The sequence below is a fragment of the Gracilinanus agilis genome, chromosome 1, assembly GCF_016433145.1.
Source record: "Gracilinanus agilis isolate LMUSP501 chromosome 1, AgileGrace, whole genome shotgun sequence".
In the NCBI taxonomy this organism is placed as follows: domain Eukaryota; kingdom Metazoa; phylum Chordata; class Mammalia; order Didelphimorphia; family Didelphidae; genus Gracilinanus; species Gracilinanus agilis.
The window spans coordinates 164,889,165-164,912,279 of NC_058130.1; the positions used below are offsets into that span (position 1 = coordinate 164,889,165).

At 43.5% G+C, this 23,115-nt stretch overlaps 1 protein-coding gene across 1 annotated transcript; it reads right to left on the bottom strand.

The window, feature by feature from the left end:
• Positions 1 to 2,324: 2,324 nt before the first annotated feature.
• On the bottom strand, positions 2,325 to 19,183 carry LOC123231042. The gene is made up of 5 exons (XM_044657246.1): positions 18,992 to 19,183; positions 14,624 to 15,082; positions 9,991 to 10,134; positions 5,180 to 5,270; positions 2,325 to 2,809 (listed from the first exon to the last, which is right to left on the bottom strand). Exons 1-5 carry the CDS (start codon positions 19,044 to 19,046, stop codon positions 2,584 to 2,586), a joined length of 975 nt encoding a protein of 324 aa, XP_044513181.1. The 5' UTR covers positions 19,047 to 19,183; the 3' UTR covers positions 2,325 to 2,583.
• Positions 19,184 to 23,115: the final 3,932 nt, after the last annotated feature.

The window sequence follows — 23,115 nt, forward strand, 5'->3', positions numbered from 1 at the left end:
GCCAGGGGGTTATATGGCCCTAGAATCGTGGTGTCCTAGATTAGGGAGGTAGGAGAGTGCCAGGACAGATTTCACCTTTGTCCCAATTTTGGCTCAGTGAGGCCAAGCTCACTGCTTGCTTAACAAATATCCCTTTAGAGACCCCAGGAGGCTAGAAAGTTTAGTATTAGCTGGTTGCTGTTAATAGGGGGTAGAAGGGGATTCCCCCAAATTTTGCTAGCTTAGAACAACTGTGCCCACCTCCAAACTAGCACATCAACGCCCATCTGAGACCCTGAGCTTCTTATTGACCCGCTCTATTACTTCCCAGCTGTCTTCATGCCAGGCCACTTTTCCCTTCCTCGCTCCCAGAGTTTTCCAGCTCCCTTTTTGAGAATAGTCATCAAAACTGCCATTTTCTGAAAGTTCATTTCACTCATTTGCCCCACAACTGTAGGCATTATCCCTCCGATATCCATGACCCAAATACCACCATCTCCCATGTGTTTTGTCTTTTTTCCATATTAGAATGTAAATTCCTTGAAGATTGGTTTGTTTAATTTTTTGGTATCCCTGGAGGGGCCTGGCACAGAATAAACACTTAATGTTTTTTTCCATTCATTTGGAGTAAGAGAAACCTGGCACTTTCCTTCCTTCCTAATAGTGAATGGAAGTAACCCATACTCAGATGTTCTAGCAAAGAAAATGCTGGATTGAAGGCACAGGGGACAAAGCAGCCCATTGAAAGATGCAGATTGGACTAATTATTCAGATGAATGGGGCCAACAGAGAGAGGGGTGATGCTGCCATCTTTCCACTCGATGGGTATTTCCCCATGCTGCAGGGATAGGGAAAGGGAGGCAGAAAAGTCAGGAGTTCCTGGACATCCCTGGCCTAGGGACAGCTCTCTCATGGGCAGCAGTGGCGTTGTCTTATAGGAGCATTGGGTCATTCTTTGAGCAAAAAGAGGAAACTGTTGACTGTCACACATTTCTAGTGCAGGGAAGAGACTAGATGATGAAAGATTAAAAAGTCAATCATGCTGACTAAAACCCCAGTTAAAATTGCCTTTTATTAAAGACATTTGAAAACAAAAGTGGATAGAGCCAGACCTGGAGATGGGTGATCCTGGGTTTAATCTGGCCTCAGATACTCCCTGTGTGACCTTAGACAAGTCACTAAACCCCAGTTGCCTCGTCATTGGCACATTTCTAGAATGAATATGAGGACAGAAGGTAAGGAAAGATGGCTGAGGTGGAGCTTGAACCAAGGTCTTGCTGACTAAGTCTAGTGCTCTTCACTGCCATGCTACACGTGTCCTTCACTGATTGGTCTTAAAGTATATCATGAAAGATCTTGTGAGAGGTCAGCATTTATTAGGCTAAACAGCTGATATATGCCGCGTATCATTGGGAGCCGAGCACACACACACCAAGGCTTGCCCTGGGGTGGTGGAATTGGAATGTAGAATATGGCAAAAACTCCCAGATGTGGTAGATGTGTTGGCTATTTTTAAAAAAACAAAAAACACTTAACTTTCTGTCTTAGAATCAATACTGTATGTTGGTTCCAAGGCAGACGCATGGTTAGGGATAGGCAATGGGGGTTAAGTGACCTGCCCAGGGTCACACAGCTCAGAAGTGTTTGAGGCCACATTTGAATCCAGGACCTCTGGGCCTGGCTCTATCCAGTGAGCTACCTAGATGCACCTTAGTGTTCGCTGCTTTTGCTGAACTGCTTTTTTTTTCTCCACTTTTTAAAATCTTGGTTATTATCTCAATAAAATATCCACCAATCAGGACTGCCAGGGGAGGTCTGATTGATGAACAGTCAGAAGGAAGACAGACCTAGAACTATAAAAGGCCTTGCCTTCCCTCAATCAGTCAGCTTCTTTGATGCAAATGGAGGCGTGCCATTGACTGCTGCTTTACTAATAGATCACATACACCTATGAACAAATGATAGTAAACCTGGGGAAAAAAAATAAAATCCCATAAGATATGACTTTCTAGTTGGGGGAGGGGGTGGTAATAGATTGGGAAATAACATACAAATGAGATTTCAATAAAAAATAATGTTTTAACAAAAGAAAGTGTGCTCTCAAAGAGCTTATATTCTTAGAGAGAAAACTACATGTACATAAAAAAATTTATTACAAAATATATATACACACACAAAGAAATCTCCAGAGGAAGGACACAAGTCTAAGATGAAGACCCAGGCCTAATAAATTTTTTTTTTAAACCCTTACCTTCTAACCTAGAATGAATACTAAGTATCGGTTCCAAGGCAGAAGGGTGGTAAGGCCTAGGCAATGGGGGTTAAGTGACTTGCCCAGAGTCACAGCTAGGAAGTGTTGGAGACCAGATTTGAACCCAGGATCTCCTGTCTCCAAGCCTAGCTCTCAATCCACTGAGCCCTGCATCACTGCCCCCCTAATAAACTCCTGAGTCAGTAACTTCTGTTTCCCAGGTGAACTTGGGTCTAAGGTTCTGAAAAGCCCCAGGGCCTACACCTTTCTTCTCTTTCTCTCCTTCTCTCTCTCATAGTAGAGTTCAAGACAGGTTTAGGAACAAAGCAGCCCACTGAAAGATGCAGGTTGGACTAATTATTTAGATGACCAGGGCGAACAAAGAGAGGGGTGATGCTGCCATCTTTCCACTCGATCAGTATCTCCCCATGCTGCAGAGATGGAGAAGGAGAGGCAGGGGAATTAGGGGTTCCAGGACCTCCCTGGCCGAGGGATAGCTCTCCCTTAGGCAGTAATGTGGCTCTGGGACCACTCTGGGAATAGTTCTCCAGGGCCGATAGAGTCTTCTTTTTCTTTTTCCTGTTGGTCAGGGAAGAGAACAAAGGGATTTGGTTATTAATCTCCGCCAGTGACCACAACCCTCTCTAGGCTCTCGGGACTGCTCTCTTCCTCGGGGTAATAAATAGGATTACAGATATATAGTCAGAAGCTATCATCTAATTCTGCCCATTTTCCTTCATTTTAAAGATAAAAAACAAACAAACAAAAAAAAAAACTCCAGAGCAATTAGATAGTTTTCTCAGTGACATAAACCAGTAAAAGGTACAACCAGAATTTGAACTGAGGGCCTTTGCTTCAAAATCAAGTACTTTTTTTCCTGCATCTCTTTTGGGTGATACATTCCTGGAGTGATAGAAATTTGTGGGAATTTAAGGTTTTTTATTTTTATTTTAATTTTGAATATTTTCCCATAGTTACATATTTCATGTTCTTTCCCTCTCCCCCTAACCCCCCTTAGCCGACACACAATTCCACTGGATTTTACATGTATCACTGATTAAGACCTAATTCCATATTATTGATAGTTGGACTAGAGTTATCATTTAGTGTCTGCATCCCCAATAATATCCCCATCAGCCCATGTGTTCAAGCAGTTGTTTTTCTTCTATGTTTCTCCTCCCACAGTTCTTCCTCCGAATGTGGCTAGTTTTCTTTCTCATAAATCCCTCAGCCTTGCTCTGGATCTTTGCATTGTTGCTAGTAGAGAAGTCCATTATGTTTGATTGTGCCACAGTATTTCAGTCTCTGTGTACAATGTTCTTCTGGCTCTGCTCCTTTCACTCTGCATCAATTCCTGGAGGTCATTCCAGTTCACATGGAATTCCTCCAGTTCATTATTCCTTTGAGCACAATAGTGGGGATTTAAGTTTTGAAAAAGCTATATTGGGCCTAGAGTTAGAAAGCCTCATCTTGCTGAGGTTAAATCTGACCTCAGACACTTATTAGCTGTGTGACTCTGGGCAAGTCACTTCACTTTGTTTCCCTCCGTTTCCTCATCTATAACATAAGATGGAGAAGGAAATGGCAAACTACTATGCCCAGAAAAATCCCAAGTGGGGCTACAAGAGTCAGATATGACTAAAAAATGATTAACAACAAAAATAGGCATTTACAAAGACCTTTAAGATTTGAAAAGCACTTTACAAATATCTCATCTTCACTACAACCCTGGGAGGGAGGTACTATTTTATCTTATTTCAAACATGAGGGAGTTTAGGTAGAGAGAAGTTTGCCAAAAGTCACATAACTAGTAACTGAGTTGGGATTTGAACTCATATCTTCCTGGTTTGAGGCCCAGCACTCTATCCTGCACCACTTAGCACCCAGAGGAATTCACTTTAATCTTTCCAAGCCTCAGTTTCTTCATCTATAAAATGGAGATACATATATCTCTATCTACAAAATGGAGATAAAAATCCCTGTAGCATCTAACCTAGGTGAGATTTTGAATACATAAAATTAGAAACTGTGCCTTTTCAACCATAAGCTGTTATGTAAACATTAGCTATTATTATTATTATTGTTATTGTTATTATTATTATTTTTGGTCATCATTCTGAGAAATGAGATGGCTGGGAGCAGTCTAGAGCCGGGACTCCTTGTCATTTCAGTAGCAGTAGAAACCCTACTTGCTTTGCAATGTCTCAAGGACTGATGTCAGAGGAGCTCATGCCTTACCCTGGAGCTGCTCTCCCTGCTCCTGGAACTCTCTTGGCTTCTTCTAATGAGTTGCTAACAGGATCCACTTCCTTTATGCTCCTTCCCAGCTTTTTCATTTTCTCCTTCTTTCACTTTAATACCCTGTGGCTTGTGCCCCATGCCTTCTGGGTACTGCTCTGTGCTAAGGAATGTCGAGCTACTAGGATGCTGGGAGGAATATTTTTTGCCTATGTGGTGGAGTGCTGAGTTTGCAATCAGGAAAACTCTGCTTACTAAGTTCAAATCCGGCCTCAGACACTGACTGTGTGACCCTGGGCAAGTCACTTAACCCTGTTTGCCTCAGTTTCTTCATCCCTAAAACAAGTTGGAGAAGGCAGTAGCAAAATCACTCCAGTATCTTTGCCAAGAAAAACCCCCAAACGGGGTCATGATTAAATATGAACAATAGCTGAATCCTTTCATTTCACTGATGAGGGAACCAATCCCCACAGCAATGAAATTACTCATCCAGGATCACAAAGAACAAGGAAGTTGGGAGAGGAAGAGGGGAAGAACATGGAAGTCAGGAGAGGGAGGGGAAGAATGTGGAAGTCGGGAGAGGGAGGGGAGGAATGTGGAAGTCAGGAGAGGAAGAGAAGAACGTGAAAGTTGGGCAAGGGAGGGAGAAGAACAGGGAACTTGGTTGCCGGGTGAGGGAGAGTGGAGGCAGCACTGAAAACACACACTCACCTGTTATAACAGATATTGAGGGTGAGGATGGAGACTCCCAGGACAAGGGCCAGTGGGCTCAGGACCATCATAGCTGTCTTCCAATTTGCTCCTGAAATTGGAGGCCTGTCAACTAATATTGTGAAAGAGTGGACAAAACCTTCCTGCCCCAGGGGTGGCCTGTAGCAAAATTGTGAGGAAGGTGAAAGTTCCTTCGAATCCCTCCTTCTTCCCTTGAAATGCCTCCTTGTAGTGACCTTCCCCAGGTACCCAGAGCCCTCTTCCTGCCCACCTTGGCCTTACAATCCCAGCATTATCCATTTTCACTCACGTGGGTCCGTTCTCTCATCCTAGCAGTTCCTGCTCTCAACAGTCACAAAGGAATCAGAAGAGATAAAGAAACTCATTTTATGTTCACATATTAATGAATAATGGCTTAATGTGTCCTTCCAGGGGATTTGCAATGGCAAATAGAATAAAGCTCTAATAGGGAAATTCTTGGGACCTGGACAAGTCAGTTGGAAAGCATTTGGGGGAATGGAGGGAGGGATTTCTCTGCAGTCCTCACCTCAGTGCCTCTCACTTCCTTTCTCCTAGCCCCTCACCAGAGATTGAAATTTCATCCCATACCCAGAGGGCAGACCCGGACAGTAACTCTTGCAGTCTTCCTCTATCAGAGAGAACACCCAAATGTTTGCCTAAGCTTGCTGGGCCTGGAATGCAGTTCTCATTTACCCACAAGGGCCAGGCCCTTCCATTAAGGCCATTCCCCATGGACAAACTCTTAATAAAAGGTTGGTCATCTCTTTTCCTATACAGATTTTGTTCTCTGAAATCTGTAGTCATAATCATAAGACTGAGGCAGCTAGGTGGCTCAGTGGAGAGAAAGCCAGACCTAGAGATAGGAGGTCCTGGGTTCAAATCTGATCTCACTTACTTTCTACCTGGTGACCCTGGGCAAGTCATGTAACCCTATTTGCCTCAGTTTCCTCATCCGTAAAATGAGCTGGAGAAGGAAATGGCAAACTTTTCCATAATCTTTGCCAAGAAAACCCCAAATGGAGTCACAGGGAGCCAGACATGACTGAAAACTGAACAACAAAGAGCAGAAAGCAATTTCCTCAAAGTCACACACATCAATAATAAATAGTAGAGTCAGAATCTGAATCCAGGTCCTATGAATCTGAATCTATCACTTTTCCAGGGAATTACTTTTCACCAGGTTTCTGTCAGCTCTGGCCCTCAGAGAGGCAGACACCAAAGAAAGAAGGGGTCCTCTCAATGGAGGAGGAATTCAGAGTTAGGCATAACGACAGAAATCTATCGTTTCCTTTTTTTCCCCCTTCAATACTATGTATTAGTTCTCAGGCAGAAGAGGGGTAAGAGCTAGGCAAATTGGTGGTTAAACAACTTGTCCAGGGTCACACAGCTAGGAAGTGTCTGAGATCAGATTTGATCTCAGGATAGCCCATCTCTATTCCTAACTCATAATCCATTAAGCCACTTAGCAGCCCCCTGTCTCCTTCATGAAACATCCCAGGGTTAGGCACATCTAGGGAATGTACCTTGGGTTTGGGGGGTACTTGTCTTCCTCTAGTGTGGTGAATGGCTTTTACACTGGTCCAGCCCCTCTGACAAGGGTGCAGAGACATACAGTGTGGGAAACCACAGCACATTTGTAACTTAAAACTAATTTCCATTCAAGTGTTTAAAGATATATTTTATAGATGTCATACAGGTTTTTAGTGTATTTTCACATGCTTGGCAGTAAGTTATATGGCTAGAAAATTTAACTAAGAATCTCTTGGGGCAGGGGGGCAGCTAGGTGGCACAGAGATGGGGCAACTAGGCAGCACAGTGGATAGAGCACCAGGCCTGGAGTCAGAAGGTCCTGGGTTCAAATTTGACCTCATACACTTCTAGCTGTGTGACCCTGGGCAAGTCACTCAATGCCGTTACCTGACCCTCACTTCTCTTCTGTCTTGGAACCAATACAGAATATTGATTCTTTTTTATTTTATTTATTTTTTATTTTTAAAAAGATATTTTCCTAATTATGTGTAATAACAATTTTCCACATACATTTTCTGAAGCTATAAGATCCAAATTGTCTCCCTCCCTCCCTCCTTTCTCTCCCTACTCCCAGAGATGGTAAGCAATTTGAAACTGATACTGAGCTGTTATTTGAATGATTAAAAATAGCTGTATTCTCAGGGGAAAGAATGTACACAGTATTGATTCTAAGACAGAAGGTAAGGGTTTAAAAAAAACCTTCCCTGCAACTGTATAAGCTGTTAATAATGATGATTCAGACTTGAAAGTGTAGGGAACCAGAGAAGAGAAACAGTGCTTCCTGCTTGGAAAGATACTTCTGATTTTAGATATTGACTGGCCACAAGCTTTCCATCTTCCCAACAAGGGCAGGAATCCATGAGAAATAATACGTCATTGTCTCTCATGCAGAAAGGGATCAGAGGTCTTGGAAGGTGCCTCAGAATCCATCTAGTCCAATTTCTTCATTTTACAGATGATAGAACAGAGAGGCCCAGAGTAGGAGAATGGATTTCCCATGGTCACAGGAATAGTAAATGATGAGAAGCATGATTTGAACTCAGGCCATCTAAGTCCAAAGTCAATGCTCTTTTTTCTTGCTGTTCAATCATGTCTGACTCTTCCTAACCTCATTTGGGGTTTCCTTGGCAAAGATATTGGAGTGATTTGCCATTTCCTTTAACTCATTTTACAGATAAGGAAAGTGAGGCAAACAGGGTTAAGTGACTTATCCAGGGTCATGAAGCTAAAAAGTGTATGGGGGCAGATTTGAACTCAGAAAGATTAATCTTCCTGACACGAGGTTAGGCACTCTATCCACTGGGCCACCCAGCTGCCCAATGCTCTTCCTTCCTCCCTTCCCTTTTTTCCTTCCAACTCTTACCCTCTGTCTTGGACAGAGCTCCAGACCTGGATTCAAATGTGACCTCAGATACTTCCAAGCTATGTGGCCCTGGGCAATCACTTAACCCTACTAGACCATACAACTCTTCTGTCTTAGAATTGATACAAAGGGTAGCTTCCTGACTATGCCCTTCAAAGAACAGCTCAGGTGTCACTTTTTGTATGAGGCCTTTTCAGATCCTCCTAGTTATTAACGTTCCCTCTTGAAATGGCTTCATATTATTTTGTATTTGTTTAGTGGGGAGCTAGGTGGCTCAGTGGATTAGAGTGATGTGCCTGGAGTCAGAGAGACCTGAGTTCAAATCCAACCTCAGACACTTCCTAGCTATGTGACTCTGGACAAGTCACTTAACCTCCACTGCCTAGCCCTTACCTCTCTTCTGCCTTGGAACTGATACCTAGTATCCGTTCTAAGAGAGAAGGTAAGTGCCTAATAAATAAATAAATAAATGCTTGTTGATTGATGACTTTTGGGCCACATCCATGTGGCTACATCCTGCAGCCATATACCTACACCCTGAGAGCAGCTGCTTATAGTGACAGCAAACTTGTGGTGATGACCCACATGATAGATCAATGCTACACAGGGTCCCTGTAAATCTGCCCTGTTTCAATAGAGAGATAGCAGAAGCGCCCCGAGTTCATGAGTCACTCCACGAGACTGGACCCTGATACTTGAGGAGTTTTTTCTCTAAAGGGAAAAAGCCTTGGGAGAGATGCCTTGGTAGCATAGCTAGATGGATAGATAGATAGACAGACAGATGGATGGATGGATGGATAGATAGATGATAGAAAGATAGATGGATGGATGGATAGATGGATGGATGGACAGACAGATGGATGATAGACAGACGGATGGATGGATAGATAGATGATAGAAAGATAGATGGGTGGACAGAGAGAGATGATAGATAGATGGATGGATAGATAGATGGATGGATGGATGGAAAGATAGATAGATAGATGGATGGGTGGCTAGATAGACAGACAGACAAACAGATAGATAGACAGATGGATGGATGGACAGATAGATGGATGGATGAATGGATGGAAAGATAGAGAGATAGAAAGATAGATAGAGATAGATGATAGGCAGAGACAGATAAATGGACGGATAGATAGAGAGATAGATAGATAGATAGATAGATGGGTGGATAGATAGACAGACAGACAGACAGAAAGATACATAGATAGAGACTATGGGAGCAGTTGGAGGGGAAATGAGGTTCTGGATTTTTTAATTTGACTATCAGGCAGATCATGGGCTTGCAGGAGACATTCATGCTGGTTGAGTTAAAGTGGCCTAAACTTATTCATTCCTCATTCATTCTGATTCATGTTTTATACACAGGTTTTTAAAGTAAATCTATGAATCATAGTCAGTGAAGTATCAAATGGAAAGAGCCCATTGGAAGGAGGCAGAGCCAAGCTAAATCTACACTGAACCCTAGACCCTGAGGCCCAAGAAGAAATAAACCTCTTGACAACTAAAATATTTAAAATTTTGGTAAATGTCACATACAGACAAAAAGTAACCAGACTTAACATAGATGTTTGCCTATTCTATGCCACTTAGGGCTGGCAGAACAATGAGTCTGTTTGCTTTTATCTCTGTGATATTTACTGGTCCGTATGGGAATTTAATCTCAGTCTTCTGGTCCAGCATCTCAGCATCATGCTCCTGTAATCACTATGTACCAGACATGACAGACTGAATTCATGTTCTAAAAAAGGGAAGGAGGCATCCCTATTTAGACACACACAGAATACAATGATTCAGAAAGTTGTAAGTCTATTATGTAAATACATACTATTATGTAAATACAAACTACTTGTGATCCAGGTAGTAGATGGGGCATGAAAATAGAACTACTTACCTCTCTCTGCCAACAGGGGTCCTTCCACCCATGTTGGAGAAGGTGTATAGGTGAGGTTGCTAGTGGAAGTGACATTTGCTATTATTACAGAGTCCCATGAAGACAGGTCTTCCTCATTTCGCTGCAGAGAAACAGTGGTTTCAGCTAGGAAGGAGACAGGTAATGAGGAGTAGAGATTGTCACTGTGTATGTAGACATGTAAAATCATAGCCTAAAAACACCTCCAGCAATGAGTTTTTGTTCTTCTTTGAGGGCCCATTCACGGTAGTAGTTGCCCCAGGCTCATTTTCCTATCCCTAGGTTTGGAGATCTCATCCACTCCCTAGATTCAAGGATCACTTCTCTGCAAATGTCTACTCTCTATTCTAGTGACTTACCTGAGCTCCAGCCCTGATTCTACAACAACCTACTGAGGATCTCCTTTTGGGGGCCCACCAAGACCTCCAATTCAACATGGCCACGACCAAACTCAACCTCTTCACTCTCCTGAATAACAACAAAAAAATTGCCCTTCCTCCCAGCTTCCAGAATTCTGATGTTGATACTATTATTCTCTCATTCATCTAAAAAAAATACTAGTCATTACGGACTTCCCCTTCACATCCAAACAGATTCCAGATCCATTCAATCCAACTTCCACATCCCATTTTGAATAGGTTCCCTTCTGCATTCTCACTTTCTTTTCTTGATTTTTTTGACTGGACTATTATAATTGCTTCTGATAACTATTCTCCCAGTCTCCAGTCTCCCCAGGTATGATCATGCTAATCCCCTGCTCAAAAATATTCATTGGTTCTCTATTGCCTACAGGCTAAAACACAAGCTCCTTAGCCTGTGATTTGAGGTCTTCCATAATCTGGCCAAAGTTACAAATTACAGAAGAATTGGTAATCTGCATCAGTGAAGGGAGTTTCTACTTCAGGAGTTCCCAACACTGATTAAGCCATAGGTCTGGACTGTCAAAAAAAAAAGCTAGGCTGTGGGAATTCAATGACCAACAACACCATTTCATGATGTTCTCCCACTGTCAGAGGGCAACTACAATGTCTAGAGAAGAACTGCTCCCTTCCAGACTTAGCCAGACCCCTGTCCCCAGAGAGTAAGTGTCCCTTCTCCAAGGAGAATCCTGTTCCAAAGATGCCTTGCCAATTCCACTGCTTGTTTGGTCTCTGGGAATTTTGCTGTTGGCATTTCCTGAAATGCTCTTCCTCTTGACCTCTGCCTCTTAGTTTCCTTCAAGACTCAGCTCAAATCCTACCATCTGCAGACCTTTCCAAGTCCTTCTAGCTGCTAATACCTTCCATCTATTTTGTCTATATCTTATATGTACCTAGTTATTTGGGGTGTATGGGGTGCTCAGAGAAAACTAGTACCTCTAGTGTGAGGGCTTGCTGAGTGCTTCTCAGGATGGCTTTCCTCCTTTGGCATCTACCTGCCCCCCCAGCTCTCACTTGTGGCTCCAAGAAGTTGTAGCATGCCCAGTGGCCACATTGGCAGGCAAGCTGAACCAGGTTGAGGGTAACCAACAGCCTCCAACCTGTCTGTGAGTTAGGGGAGTGTCTAACTCAGGCATATGAAGACTTCTCTGGGTGGGTTGGCTAGATGACAACAATTTGTTCCAATGGCCAAGAAGGCAATGGAGGCAGGCAGGCACTGTAGAGCACTTAGAACTTGGTTAGACATTGAAGAAGCCATGGTCATCCACTGCATCCCAAGCCATCTCTATCCATCTTGACTTTTGCCCTGCTGCTGGACTTCCATGACTCTGGAAGAGAGAGTGAGGTTGATGCCTTTATGCAACTCTTCCTCACTTAAATCCAATTTATGCATGAGTCAGATGACCTCACCAGAGGCATCCTTTTGGTTCTCTTTGATTACAAGGAGGATGACCAACCTAATTATTTGCATGTTGTCTCCTGAATCAGAATGGAAGCCCTGTGAGGCTAGGTACTGTGTCTCTGATTTTCTCTGTCTCCCCAGCACTTAGCGCTGGGCTTGGTGCACGGTAAACACATAATAAATGCTTTATGATTGACTGAATATACTGAAGTGTTCTTTCTCTCCATGCAGAAAGCAGAGTGGGGTGTGTTGTACCCTCTGTCCTACTCTTACCCAGGCTTCCATGATCCCTCTACTCCAAACTGTACATGTTCTAGAGAAGCAACACCTTTCCACTAGACTCTTTCTCTCCATGCTCCTTATCCCAGAACTGAACCACTGTGGATCTAGCGGTTTCCCTCCCCACTACGACCCTGGGCTGAAGTTCATAAAGCTTATCCTCACCCAACGTGCCAGTGCCCTGGGACTCCAGTTGTCCACTCTTGCTTAGAAGAGAGAAATGGACATAGCATGGACTTTTAATGGTGAATGGAAATTCCCCAGAGCCACAGGCATGTGGAAAGAAGCTGACACCCCAACCTGTCACTGATTCCCACTTCCTGCACTGCCCACCCCATACTGTTAAGAATGAGTTGCTTCAGTGGGGTCATTTTCTCCCTGATAGAGCTGAGATTTCAATTTGCTCCTGGATCATGGAGCTCCTGACTCTTGGGTGCTCTATCACCTCAACCAATCTAGATTACTCCTCTGATTACAGCTCTATTTTCTTACTTTAATTAACTCTCACTTACTCTCCATGATGGTCTTTTGAGTGAAAAAGGATCATGAAAGGGAAGCTAAACTGGCTGAGATTAAGCCAGCTGTGTCTGAGGCAGGATTACATCTCTCCCACTCCTTCCCTTCCCCTCCCCCCAAGAGTGACCTGGGAATAAACTCATCCTGAACTCCCCAAGAAGAGGGATTTTTTTCCATGTCCCTGGATTGCAAATATTTGATGACATTTTATTGTTATTTTGATTTAATTCTAGTAGCAATGCCTCTCTTGAAGATGGGGAAAGAAAGGCTTGACTGCCTATTCCTGGCTATCTTCCAACTTTCCACAAAGGGAAAGTGGGGTAGGATATTCCAGATCTATCTATATATACATGCAGCATGCAAATCACCCACACTTGTATTGAATGGTATTAAACACATATCATTTGGCCTTCACTATAACCCCATGAGCTAGGTGATATTACCCACCCCATTTTATAGATGAAGAAACTGAGGCTCAGTGGGGGGTCTTTGGCTTGCCCAGAGTCACACAGTTTTAGTTTCCAAGCAGGCAGAATTTGAACTCAGGTTGTCCTGACTGCAAGTCCAATGCTCTAACCATTCCCCCACCTAGTTAACTAAAAGGAAAACTTTACACTATGTAATTTTCAAAAGAAGTTTGAGAAGAGATAAGAAAATGTAACCCTCCCTTCTTTCCTTCCTTGCTTGCAAATACATCAGTTTCAGGTATAGACCAGATGGCATGGCTGAGCTTTTCTTATTCTTTGTTTCAAGGAATGAGTCCCCAGGTTCAGGAGGGTGGGGGAATATTTGGGAAAGGAATCTCCAAATTTGAGAGGTGGAAGGAATATAAAAGCAAAAAATATCAATTTTTTAAGAAGTATTCTTCATTTCAGAGCAAACTACATTTAAATAAGGAGCTTGGAAAGGGCAAAATGCCCCAAGACACAGCAATGAAGCTTTAGAATTGTGAAGCCTAGTTACAGCTGGCAGGAGGTTTGCTGGGTGTAGAGAAGGCTTCCCAGCGCCTTCAGATCCCTCAATGCAATCTGCTGCCCTGATCCGTTTCTGCACAGAGCCAGGCCTGGTCCTTATAAGCTAACGCTTCTTTACATTTCTATTATGCTCTCTAGGAGGTGGGAAGGGTAAGTATTCTCATTTTACCGATGAACTAGCTGAAGCTCCAAGCACTGACTCCCTCTGCCCAGTGTCCCTTGCGTGCTTAGGGGCAGAGGCAGCCAGTCTACCTGGAATTCTCTCCTTCCTCACGCCTTGACTTTCCCGGCTTCCTTCAAGCCCCAGATAAAATCCCACTTCTCCAGGAAGCTTTTCCCAATCTCCCACAATTCCAGTGCCTTTCTTTCACTATTTCTCTGCTAGTTCTCTCCAATTATCTCGTAGAAATCTTTGTTCAGACTAGTTGTTTACACGTCATCTCCCCCATTAGACGGTGACAGTCCTTGAGTGCAAGAACTATCTTTTGCTTTTCTTTGTGGTCCCAGCGTTTCTCTACATGCCTGGCATAGAGTAAATGCTTCGGTTTTTTTTTTTTTAACCTTCTCTCTAAGTATTGATTGTACGACAGAAAAGCAGTAAGAGCTAGGCAATCTGGGTTAAGGGATTTGCTCAGGGTCATGCAGGTAGGAAGTGTCTGAGGCCTGATTTGAACCCCCAAATCCAAGCCACTTCGCTACCCAGGAGTAAAAGCTTGTTGCTTTTTTTTTTTTTTTTAAGCCCTTACCTTCTTTCTTAGTATCAATTCTAAGACAGAAAGGCTGCAAGGGCTAGGCAATCCGGGTTAAGTGGCTTGCTCAGGATCGTGCAGGTAGGAAGTGTGTGAAGCCACATGGAGCCCAGGCACTCCCAACTCCAGGCCACCATGCTACTTAGCTACCCTGGAGCAACTGCTGGTTGACTTGACTTGGCCGGGATCTCCTAACTCCAGCTAGAAGGGCGCGCCTCCCGCCACGCCACCCTTCCAAGAGCAGCTTCATTAAGCGGGTCCTTCCGCGGCTCTCACCTCGGTGCGGGTCCGGCTCCTTCTCAGGACTGCGGTCCCTACCCCCAGGCCCAGCGGTCTCCGAGCAGACGCTGACCATTCCAGGCGCTGCCCTCCAACGACTGAACTTGTCCTTCCGACGAAGAACAAAGATCTCCTGGGCATGGGGCCTTCCATGGAGGTGGAGGCCGAGCCCCTGCAGGCTCAAGTGACCCTTACGGGAACAGCCCCAGGCCTGGTGGAGGTGGTCGCCGCAGCGGCTCAACTGGGCCACAGCAAACTCCCGGGCCTCCCCGATGGCGAGGCACCCAGGGACGTGCAGGCTGAAGAGGGCTCGACTGACCGGGTCCCAGCCCCATTGCTGGGCTTCAGCATCAGGGTGGCAAGGGACCAGCGAGACCCGCTCCGCGCCCCGGGGATCCACCTGCACGCACGCATTCAGCCCAGGGTTACGGATCAGAAAGGCCTGGGTCCCCGAACCTGTAAAGGAAGAGAAAAAAGAAACGTGGGAGGCGGACGGATATTTGGTGAGGCCTCAAATGTGGCTGGGATAGAGGCGTGAACCGACGGAGCTAGATCCATGGGGGCGTGGTTAGAGGGCTGATGGATGTGTTCCTGTAGTTCAAATACCATTTCCTCTTTGATCACCCCCGACAGCTCAATGATTTATTTCTCCTTCTCACATCTCGGAGAAAATCCATACGGCACCCGACCTTGGATCCAGGCTTCCTTGCCTAGATTATATACGTATTAAGGAAAGGGTCTTTGGCTTATTCCTCTGTGTATTCCCAGAGTCCAGGGGATGATTATGATCTATATTATTCTAGGCAGCTTGGGGGTACAATGAATAGAGCTTAGGTCCTGGGACTGGGAAAATCTGAGTTCACATCTTGCCGTGAAACACTTACTAGCTGTTTGACTTTGGGCAAGTCATTTAACCTCTGACTTCCTGAGTTTCCTCATCTGTCAAATGGGTATAATAATAGCACCTACCTGCCAGCATTGTTATGATGACAAAATGAGATATTATTTATAATAATATAAATTATTATATATGAAATATAAATATTATATATTATAAAATATAAATATATACAAAATGTAATACATAAAATATAAAATAATATGTATTATTTTATATAAAATAAATATAAATGTATAAAATTAGATAATATTTATAAAGTATTTTGCCAACTTTAAAGCAGTATATGAATGCCAACATATCATTATTTTTTGTTATTATTTACAAAAACATAGGGGCACAGGCATGTTATCCACTACAAGGACACAGCCACACCATTTGTCCAAATTCACATCCTCTTCTTCCCTAAGGTGAACCCTCTGGTCTTCTACATAGAGGTCTGTTTTTTGTTTTGTTTTGTTTTTTTGCTCAGTCATGTTCAACTCTTCAAGTTTCCATTTGGTGTTTTCTTGGCAAAGAAATAATGGCGAAAACATTTTGGCAAAAAAAAATACCTGGAATGGTTTGCCATTTCCTTTTCCAGCACATTTTACAGATGAGGCAACTAAGGCAAATAGGGCTAAGTGACGGGCCCAGGATTATATAGCTATTAAATGAGGCCAGATTTTAACGGGGGTCCTCCTGACTCCAGGTCTGGCTCTCCATCCACTGTGCCACCTAGTTGCCTCCATTTGGAATTTTCTTGGCAAAGATACTGGAGTGCTTCACCATTTCCATCTCCACCTCATTGTAAAGATGAGGAAATGAAGGCAAATGGGGTAAATGACTTGCCCAGCATCATCCAGCTATTGTGTCCAAGTCTAGATTTGAACTCAAGGAGTCTTTCTGACTTCAGGACTGGTGCTCTAGTCATTGCTGCCAGTGTTTAATAAATGTTTGTTGATCAATTGACCAACATGCAGATTATCAGCAGAAACATTTATTTGCAAGGCATGGTATATAGATATGCACACGCCAATACATACAGGCCTTGTGAGCCTCCCTGTCCCCGAGAGAGACCATAAAAGGAAAGCCCAGAGCTCTCCAGTTGAAGCACTTGGGAAGGAGGATGAAATCAGGGGACACATAGGGTCGGGCCAGCTCTCCAGTTAAAAATAGGTCAGTCCTCTGGGGACAGAGAGGAGCCAGGGGATGGGATCTGAGGGCCAATGATGAAGAGCGAGTGTCTGGACAATAGCAGGAAAGAAAACAACTTGAATTTCCATGGGATTTTCCCTCTCTCGCTGATACCCAAGCGGAAATCTTGTTGGGAATGGTTTGTGCAGCTGTTCTCTTGGGGGAAGATGTTAATGTTTCTTTCAGACTCTTTTCACAAGAGTAGAGTGTGTAAGTATGTGTATATGTTTTGTGGGTGAAATGAAGTGGAACAGAGAATAGATGTGTCTCTTCCCTAAAGGCTTAGCACAGTATTCTACAGGCAGTTGACATTTCATACATTAAAAAAAAAAATGAATCAACTGTTCTAAATAAATAAATATTTAGAAAATTGAATCAACTGGACAAAGGCAGAATTTTGAATGCCAGGCTAAGGAAATTTGGATTTTATCCGGGAAGCACTGAGGAGGTCTTGGAGGTTTTTAAATGGAGAAGTGACAATTTGAGCTCCACCTTAGGCAGATTACTCACTCTAGTTGTGATGGGTGCAAAGGACAGGATTAGGGAGAGAGGGAAAACAAGACCAATTAGGAAGTTATTACCATTGGCCTGAGAGTTAATAAGGGATTGAATTGGGATGGTCATAGTGAAAGTGGAAAGTGACCAATCTCAAGAGAAGACCATTCCCCCAGTGGGAGAATGGACAGGTCTTGGTGACATCTCTACAGTCATAGCTCATGGCCTCTGTTAAATGTTGAGTTAGAGGGCAATGGAGGGGTCAGCAATAGATGCGTGGCTAGTATTACAGCTTCTCTTGGCTCCTAGTTTTGCTTAATTGTTTTCCTTTGTTACAAGGGAGGATTCAGTATATCTCTAAATACTTTATCAATAAAACAGAGAAAGAACAGATCAGTGAACTGGATATATAAGTTTAAAAACTAGAAAAGGGAAAAATTAAAAATCTCAACTAAACACCAAATTGGAAATCCTAAAAACTAAAGGAGAGATTAATAAAACAATGTAAGAAGATTATCAAATTAATAAATAAAATTAGGAGTTGATTTTACAAAAAAAAACAAAATAGAAATACCTTTGGTTAATGTGATTAAGAGAGAGAAGAAAACCAAGTGAGGATTTGGGGGAAGTGGGAATGGGGAGGCAGAAGGGAAATATATTGGGGAAAAAACTGTAGTGGGAAAAAGAAACCTCAATAATTAAAAAAAAAAATCCCTGCCCCTCCCACTCATGTAGTGAATTGTTAGATAATAGATCACAGAAATGGTTAACTCAGGAGCTGGGTAACACAGTGAATAGCAAAGACAAGAGAAAGGGAATGGGGCAAGTCATAAAACCATAGGTTAGAATAGGAAGGGACCTTAGAGGTCATCTAATTTGACCACTTCATTTTACAACCAAAGAAACTGAGGCCAAGGGACATTAAATTCCTTGCCCAACTTCCACAGGTTGAAAGTCACAAAACTGGAATTTGAAACCAGGTCAGCTCACTCCCTATCTGCCAGTTTGTGTTTGAGAAACAAAAGAGCTATCTGGGCCAAGATCTAGGCCTTGGTCTTCAAACTAGAGATTCTTCTCCCACCTTGGCCCTGTGGGTAAGATTCTGTAATAATTGGACCCTCATTAGGAAAGGGTTCAGGAATAGGGGGAGGCGAACTAGACACAGAATCCAGTAGCCTTCTGAGGCTAAGAGAGTCCAGTCCAGGACCCAGCCCATTAGATCACCCTGATGGAAGGAGAAACTAAGCTGGGCACTGGCCCCAAGACACAAGGCCATAAGACCCAAGAATGCAGGGCCCAGGCTTCAAGGACTGAGGTGGAACTCATGAAGCTGCCCTTAGAACTCCCAGAGCATTCTGCAGAATAGGAAAATGAGGGATAGTGGTTTGAGCACATTTCCCAGGAAGCCAGGCAAGGGTCCACATGGACCCAAGCCATAGCTTTCTTCTAGAATGATGGGTCTCTCAGGACAGGACTCCCCACCCATTTCTCCCCCTATTTTCCCCAGTTCACCCCTTCAGATTCTCTCTGGCATACCCCCAGACTTCTGCCGGGTATCATCCTTTTACCACGAAAGTCTCTCTTCAATGACCTTGAGTGTTTAAACACTGGGAGCCCCTTCAAGGTTCATCTTTTTTCTTTCCCTGCTTCAGGCTATGCCAGTCCCTCCCCTATCCCAAACAGTAAGGGGAACTAATGAGGGTCTGTCATGTTCTCAGAGATGTCTCTCCCAAGTATTCCCTTCTGATCTCCCATCCCCATGGTCTCTCTACTCGGAGGGGAAAGACCAGACTCACCCAAGAACCAGAGGAGGAATCCTACCCAGGTCATCTGGGGTACAGGCCACTCCATCGAACTGTCAAGGGGCAGGAAGATTGGGCAGGGGGAATCCCCCTCCTCCAGATGCTCCCCTCCCACTCTGGGTCAGGCCTGGGGTGGGAGGGGAGGCCAGAGAGCCTGGCAGTCAGGGAGCTTGGGCTGTAGCTCTGTGAGCTGGTGCAGAAACTGTGACGGGAGAGGGAGGAGAGGGAAATGTTTAAGGAGGGGGATAGAGCAGGGGAGGAAGCCTGGGGGACCGGATAGGGGAGGAGTCAGAGAACAGTGAGAGGGAGAAAGGAGAGGAGGAAGAAGAAGGAAGATGAGTAAGAGAAGGAAACCAAGGAGGATGAGTGAGGATAGAAGAAAAGATAGTAGAGAGGAAGGGAGGAGGAAGAAGAGAGGAAAAAAAGCAGAAAAAGATTGAGAGGAAGAAGAAAAGGCAAGATAGAAGGGAGAAGGAAAATGAAGAAGTAGTCAGAAGGCCATTTAACCTTTTTTTTTTTTAAAGCTCTTACCTTCCATCTTAGAATCAATACTATATATTGGTTCCAAGGTATAAAAATGGTAAGGGCTAGGCAAATGGGGGTGAAGTGACTTGCCCAGGGTCACCCAGCTAGGAAGTATCTGAGGTTACATTTGAACCCAGGACCTCCTGTCTCTAGGCTTGGCTCTCTATCCATTGAACCACCTAGCTGCCCTCTCCCTTAACCTTTTAATGATTTTATTTCAGATTATTTCAAATGCACTCCTCCTTCATAATGCTCATGTTATTTGGATGTACAAACATCCCCTCTCTCATTCAAAGTCCTATTAGAATTCTGAGAAATGCCAATGTCAGATTGTAGAAGGTGGCAACTCCTGCTTTCTGGGATGGAGACAGTCCTCCTTACCTCTGCTTTTCTCTTCCTCCAAAGTCTTCTCACCCTCAGTGCCCCTAAGACTTGCTTTCATAGTTTGGATCTGCTTCTCTTCCTCTCTCCCCTTTCCTACTTCTCTTCACTTGCAAAGCTGGGGAAGGTTCGAGTGCATTTCACAGATTGGGAAACCAAGACTCAACAAAGTTAAGGGGCATCATTATGTAGTAGAAATAGTTTTAGATTAGAAACAATGAGTGGAAAGAAGCAGAGTTGTATACTGAGAAGGGTCCTGTCCCTGGAGAGAATGAATGTGGCTTCAAATCCTGTCTTGGATGCTGTGTGATCTTGAGTAAATTACTTACCCCTTGTGATCCTCAGTTGCCCCATCTGTAAAATGTAAGTGGTTGAACTAGATAGTTTTTGAGGTCTCTTCTGGATCTAGATCTATAAGCCTATTTAAAAATTTTTGCAAGGAAGTAGATTTCAGCTTAACATAAGGAAAAACTATTTAGTAATTAGAACTGTTCAACCATGGAATGAACCTGTTAGGGGAGGTGAGAGGGAAGTAAGCTCACTGAATTGGAGGCCTTCCAGTGAAAACTAGATGACCTTCTTGTCAGGATGGTCAGAGGCTCAAAGGAGATGGGTTTTTACTCTGTATCTGACGCTCTGCCTGGCTTTCATTCCAATAAACAAGGTGCCTCTCCCAGGTTAAGCTCATTACTTCTAATCTCATTGCCAAGCTACCTTGGCTGGCATCACCTCCTTCAGAGCCTACAGATTGGATTCTGGAGAATGAAAAACTAAATTCCTCCCAATGCCTTCTTTTCTAGAGGGCAGAAACTGGACTTCTATTTACTCTTCTCTATATCTGCTGCTTTGCGTGGTTTCAAACTTCAACAAACAAGGGGTATCTAGGGCCAGGTCTCCCCCACATTGAGTTGTGAGCTCCTTAAAGTCCGGGACTTTCTTTTTATTAATTATATCCCTAGTACTCAGCACAATGCCTGATACATAGTAGAAACAATAAAAATGTATTAGGATTATTGAATTAGGTTGGGATTCATATTGTAGGTAGGAGGTGTCTAAAGTTCTTTCTAACTTAGAGATCTTATGAGTCCAGGGCTCAAAGAACCTGGAGTTGAGTCCTGATTACTATTTACTTAGCTGTGTGACTTTGGAGAAATTGCTACAACTCTCTGGCTTCTGTTTCCTCATCTTTAAAATGAGGTGATAATCCCTTATACTATCTACCTTGTTAGGTGGTTGGGAGGAAAAGAGCTGTAGAAATGAGATTTGTTGTTATTTTTAGACTATCAGTTCCATGAAGGCAGGAGTCATGAGTCAGTGACCATGTACCGAGCTCTTACTATGTGCCAAACACTATACTAAGCTCTGGATACAAAGAAAGGCAAAAGAATGTCCTGCTCACTATCTAATGGATGAGAGAACATGCAAAAATTATATATAGAAACAGGATAAGTTGGAGATAATCAACAAAGAGAAGAAATTATAATTAAGGGGGATTGGGAAAGGCTTTTTATAGAAGGTAGGATTTTAGCCAAGACTTGGAGGAAGCCAGGGAAGGAAGAAGGCAGAGATGAGAAGGGAAAAGTGGTCCAGGCATGTGAGACAGTCAGGAGAAATGCAGTCAGGAGATGGAGATTCTTGTGCAAGGAGTTGCCAGGAGCAGCCAGGAGAAGATCATTGTCACTGAATCACAGGGTATGTTGGGGGAAGTAAAATGTACAAAGACTGGAAAGATAGGAGCACGTCAGGTTGTGAAGGCTTTGAATGCCAAGCAAAGGATTTTATATTTGATCCTGGAGGTGACAGAGAAACCCTAGAGTTTAAGGAATGGGTGAAATGGTGACATGGTTATACTTTAGGAAGATCAATTTGACAATTGAGCAGGGGATAGTCTAGAGTGGGGAGAAGCTTGAAGGCAGCAGATTATTGAAATAGTCCAGGTGGAAGTTATGAAAGCCTGGACCAGAGAGGTACCATTGTCAGAGAAGAGAAAGAGACATATCTGAGAAATGTTACAGAGGTAAAATTGACAGGACTTGGCAACATGTTGGATATGGGAGGTGAGAGAGAGTGAGGAGACAAAGATAACACGTAGGTTGAAAGCCTGAATGACTGGGAGGATGGTGATGAAGTAATAGGGAAGGGGGCAGGTAGGGGGCTCAGTGGATAGAGTTGGGCTTACATACAGAAGGTCCTAGGTTCAAATCTGACCTCAGACACTTCCTAGCTGAGTGACTCTGGGCAAGTCATTTAACACCAATTACCTAGTTCTTACTGCTCTTCTGCCTTGGAACCAGTATTGTATTGGAATAGTATCAATTCTATGAAAGCAGGAAAGGGTGAAAACAAAAAGTAATAGGGAAGTTTGGAAGGGGAGATGATTTGGGGGGGGGGGGAACAATGAGTTCAGTTTTGGACATACTGAATTTAAGAGGTCTATGGGACATGAAATTTGAGATGTTTAATATTCAGCTGGAGGTGCAAGTCTGGAGTTTAGGAGAGAGGTTTGGGCTGGAAAAGTAGATCTAAGAATTAATATAGAGATGATAGTTAAATCCATGGGAATCGATGAAATCGTCAAGTGAAATAGTATAGAGAGAAAAGAAGAGGGTCAAGGACAGAGTCCTATGGGATGGTCAGCAAGTATGAGATCCAGCAAAGGAGACTTGAGAATGAGCAGTTAGATAGGTAAGAAGGGAATCAGGCTAGATTAGTGTCATGGAAATCAAGGAGAAGAGGGTGCTAGAAAGTGTCAAAATAGCTGCAAAAGGGCAGGGAGGGATGAGGTTTTTTTTCAAAAAAAAAAAGGCCATTCCAGTTGGCAGTTAGGAAATCCTTGGTAACTTTAGAGAGAGATGTTCTGATGGAATGATGTGGGTGGAAGCCACACTACAGAGTTAAGAAGAAAGTGATAGGAAAGGAAATGGATTCACCTATTGTAGATGGCTTTCTTCAGAAGATTAGAGAGAAGAGATTTGAAATGATGGCTGGTGGGGAATGGTTGCATCAAGTGAAGGTTTAGAGGAGACAAGGGCATCTTTGTAAGCAATAATGAAGCAGTCAATAGACAAGGGAGCAATTGAATATTAGTGAGAACTTTATGGATTATCATCCATAAGAGGGGGCAATCTGCTGGAGAAGATGGGATGAATTGATATCACTTGTACATGTAGAAGAATTTGCCCTGGGAAGGAGAAGGGCCACATCTTGTGAGA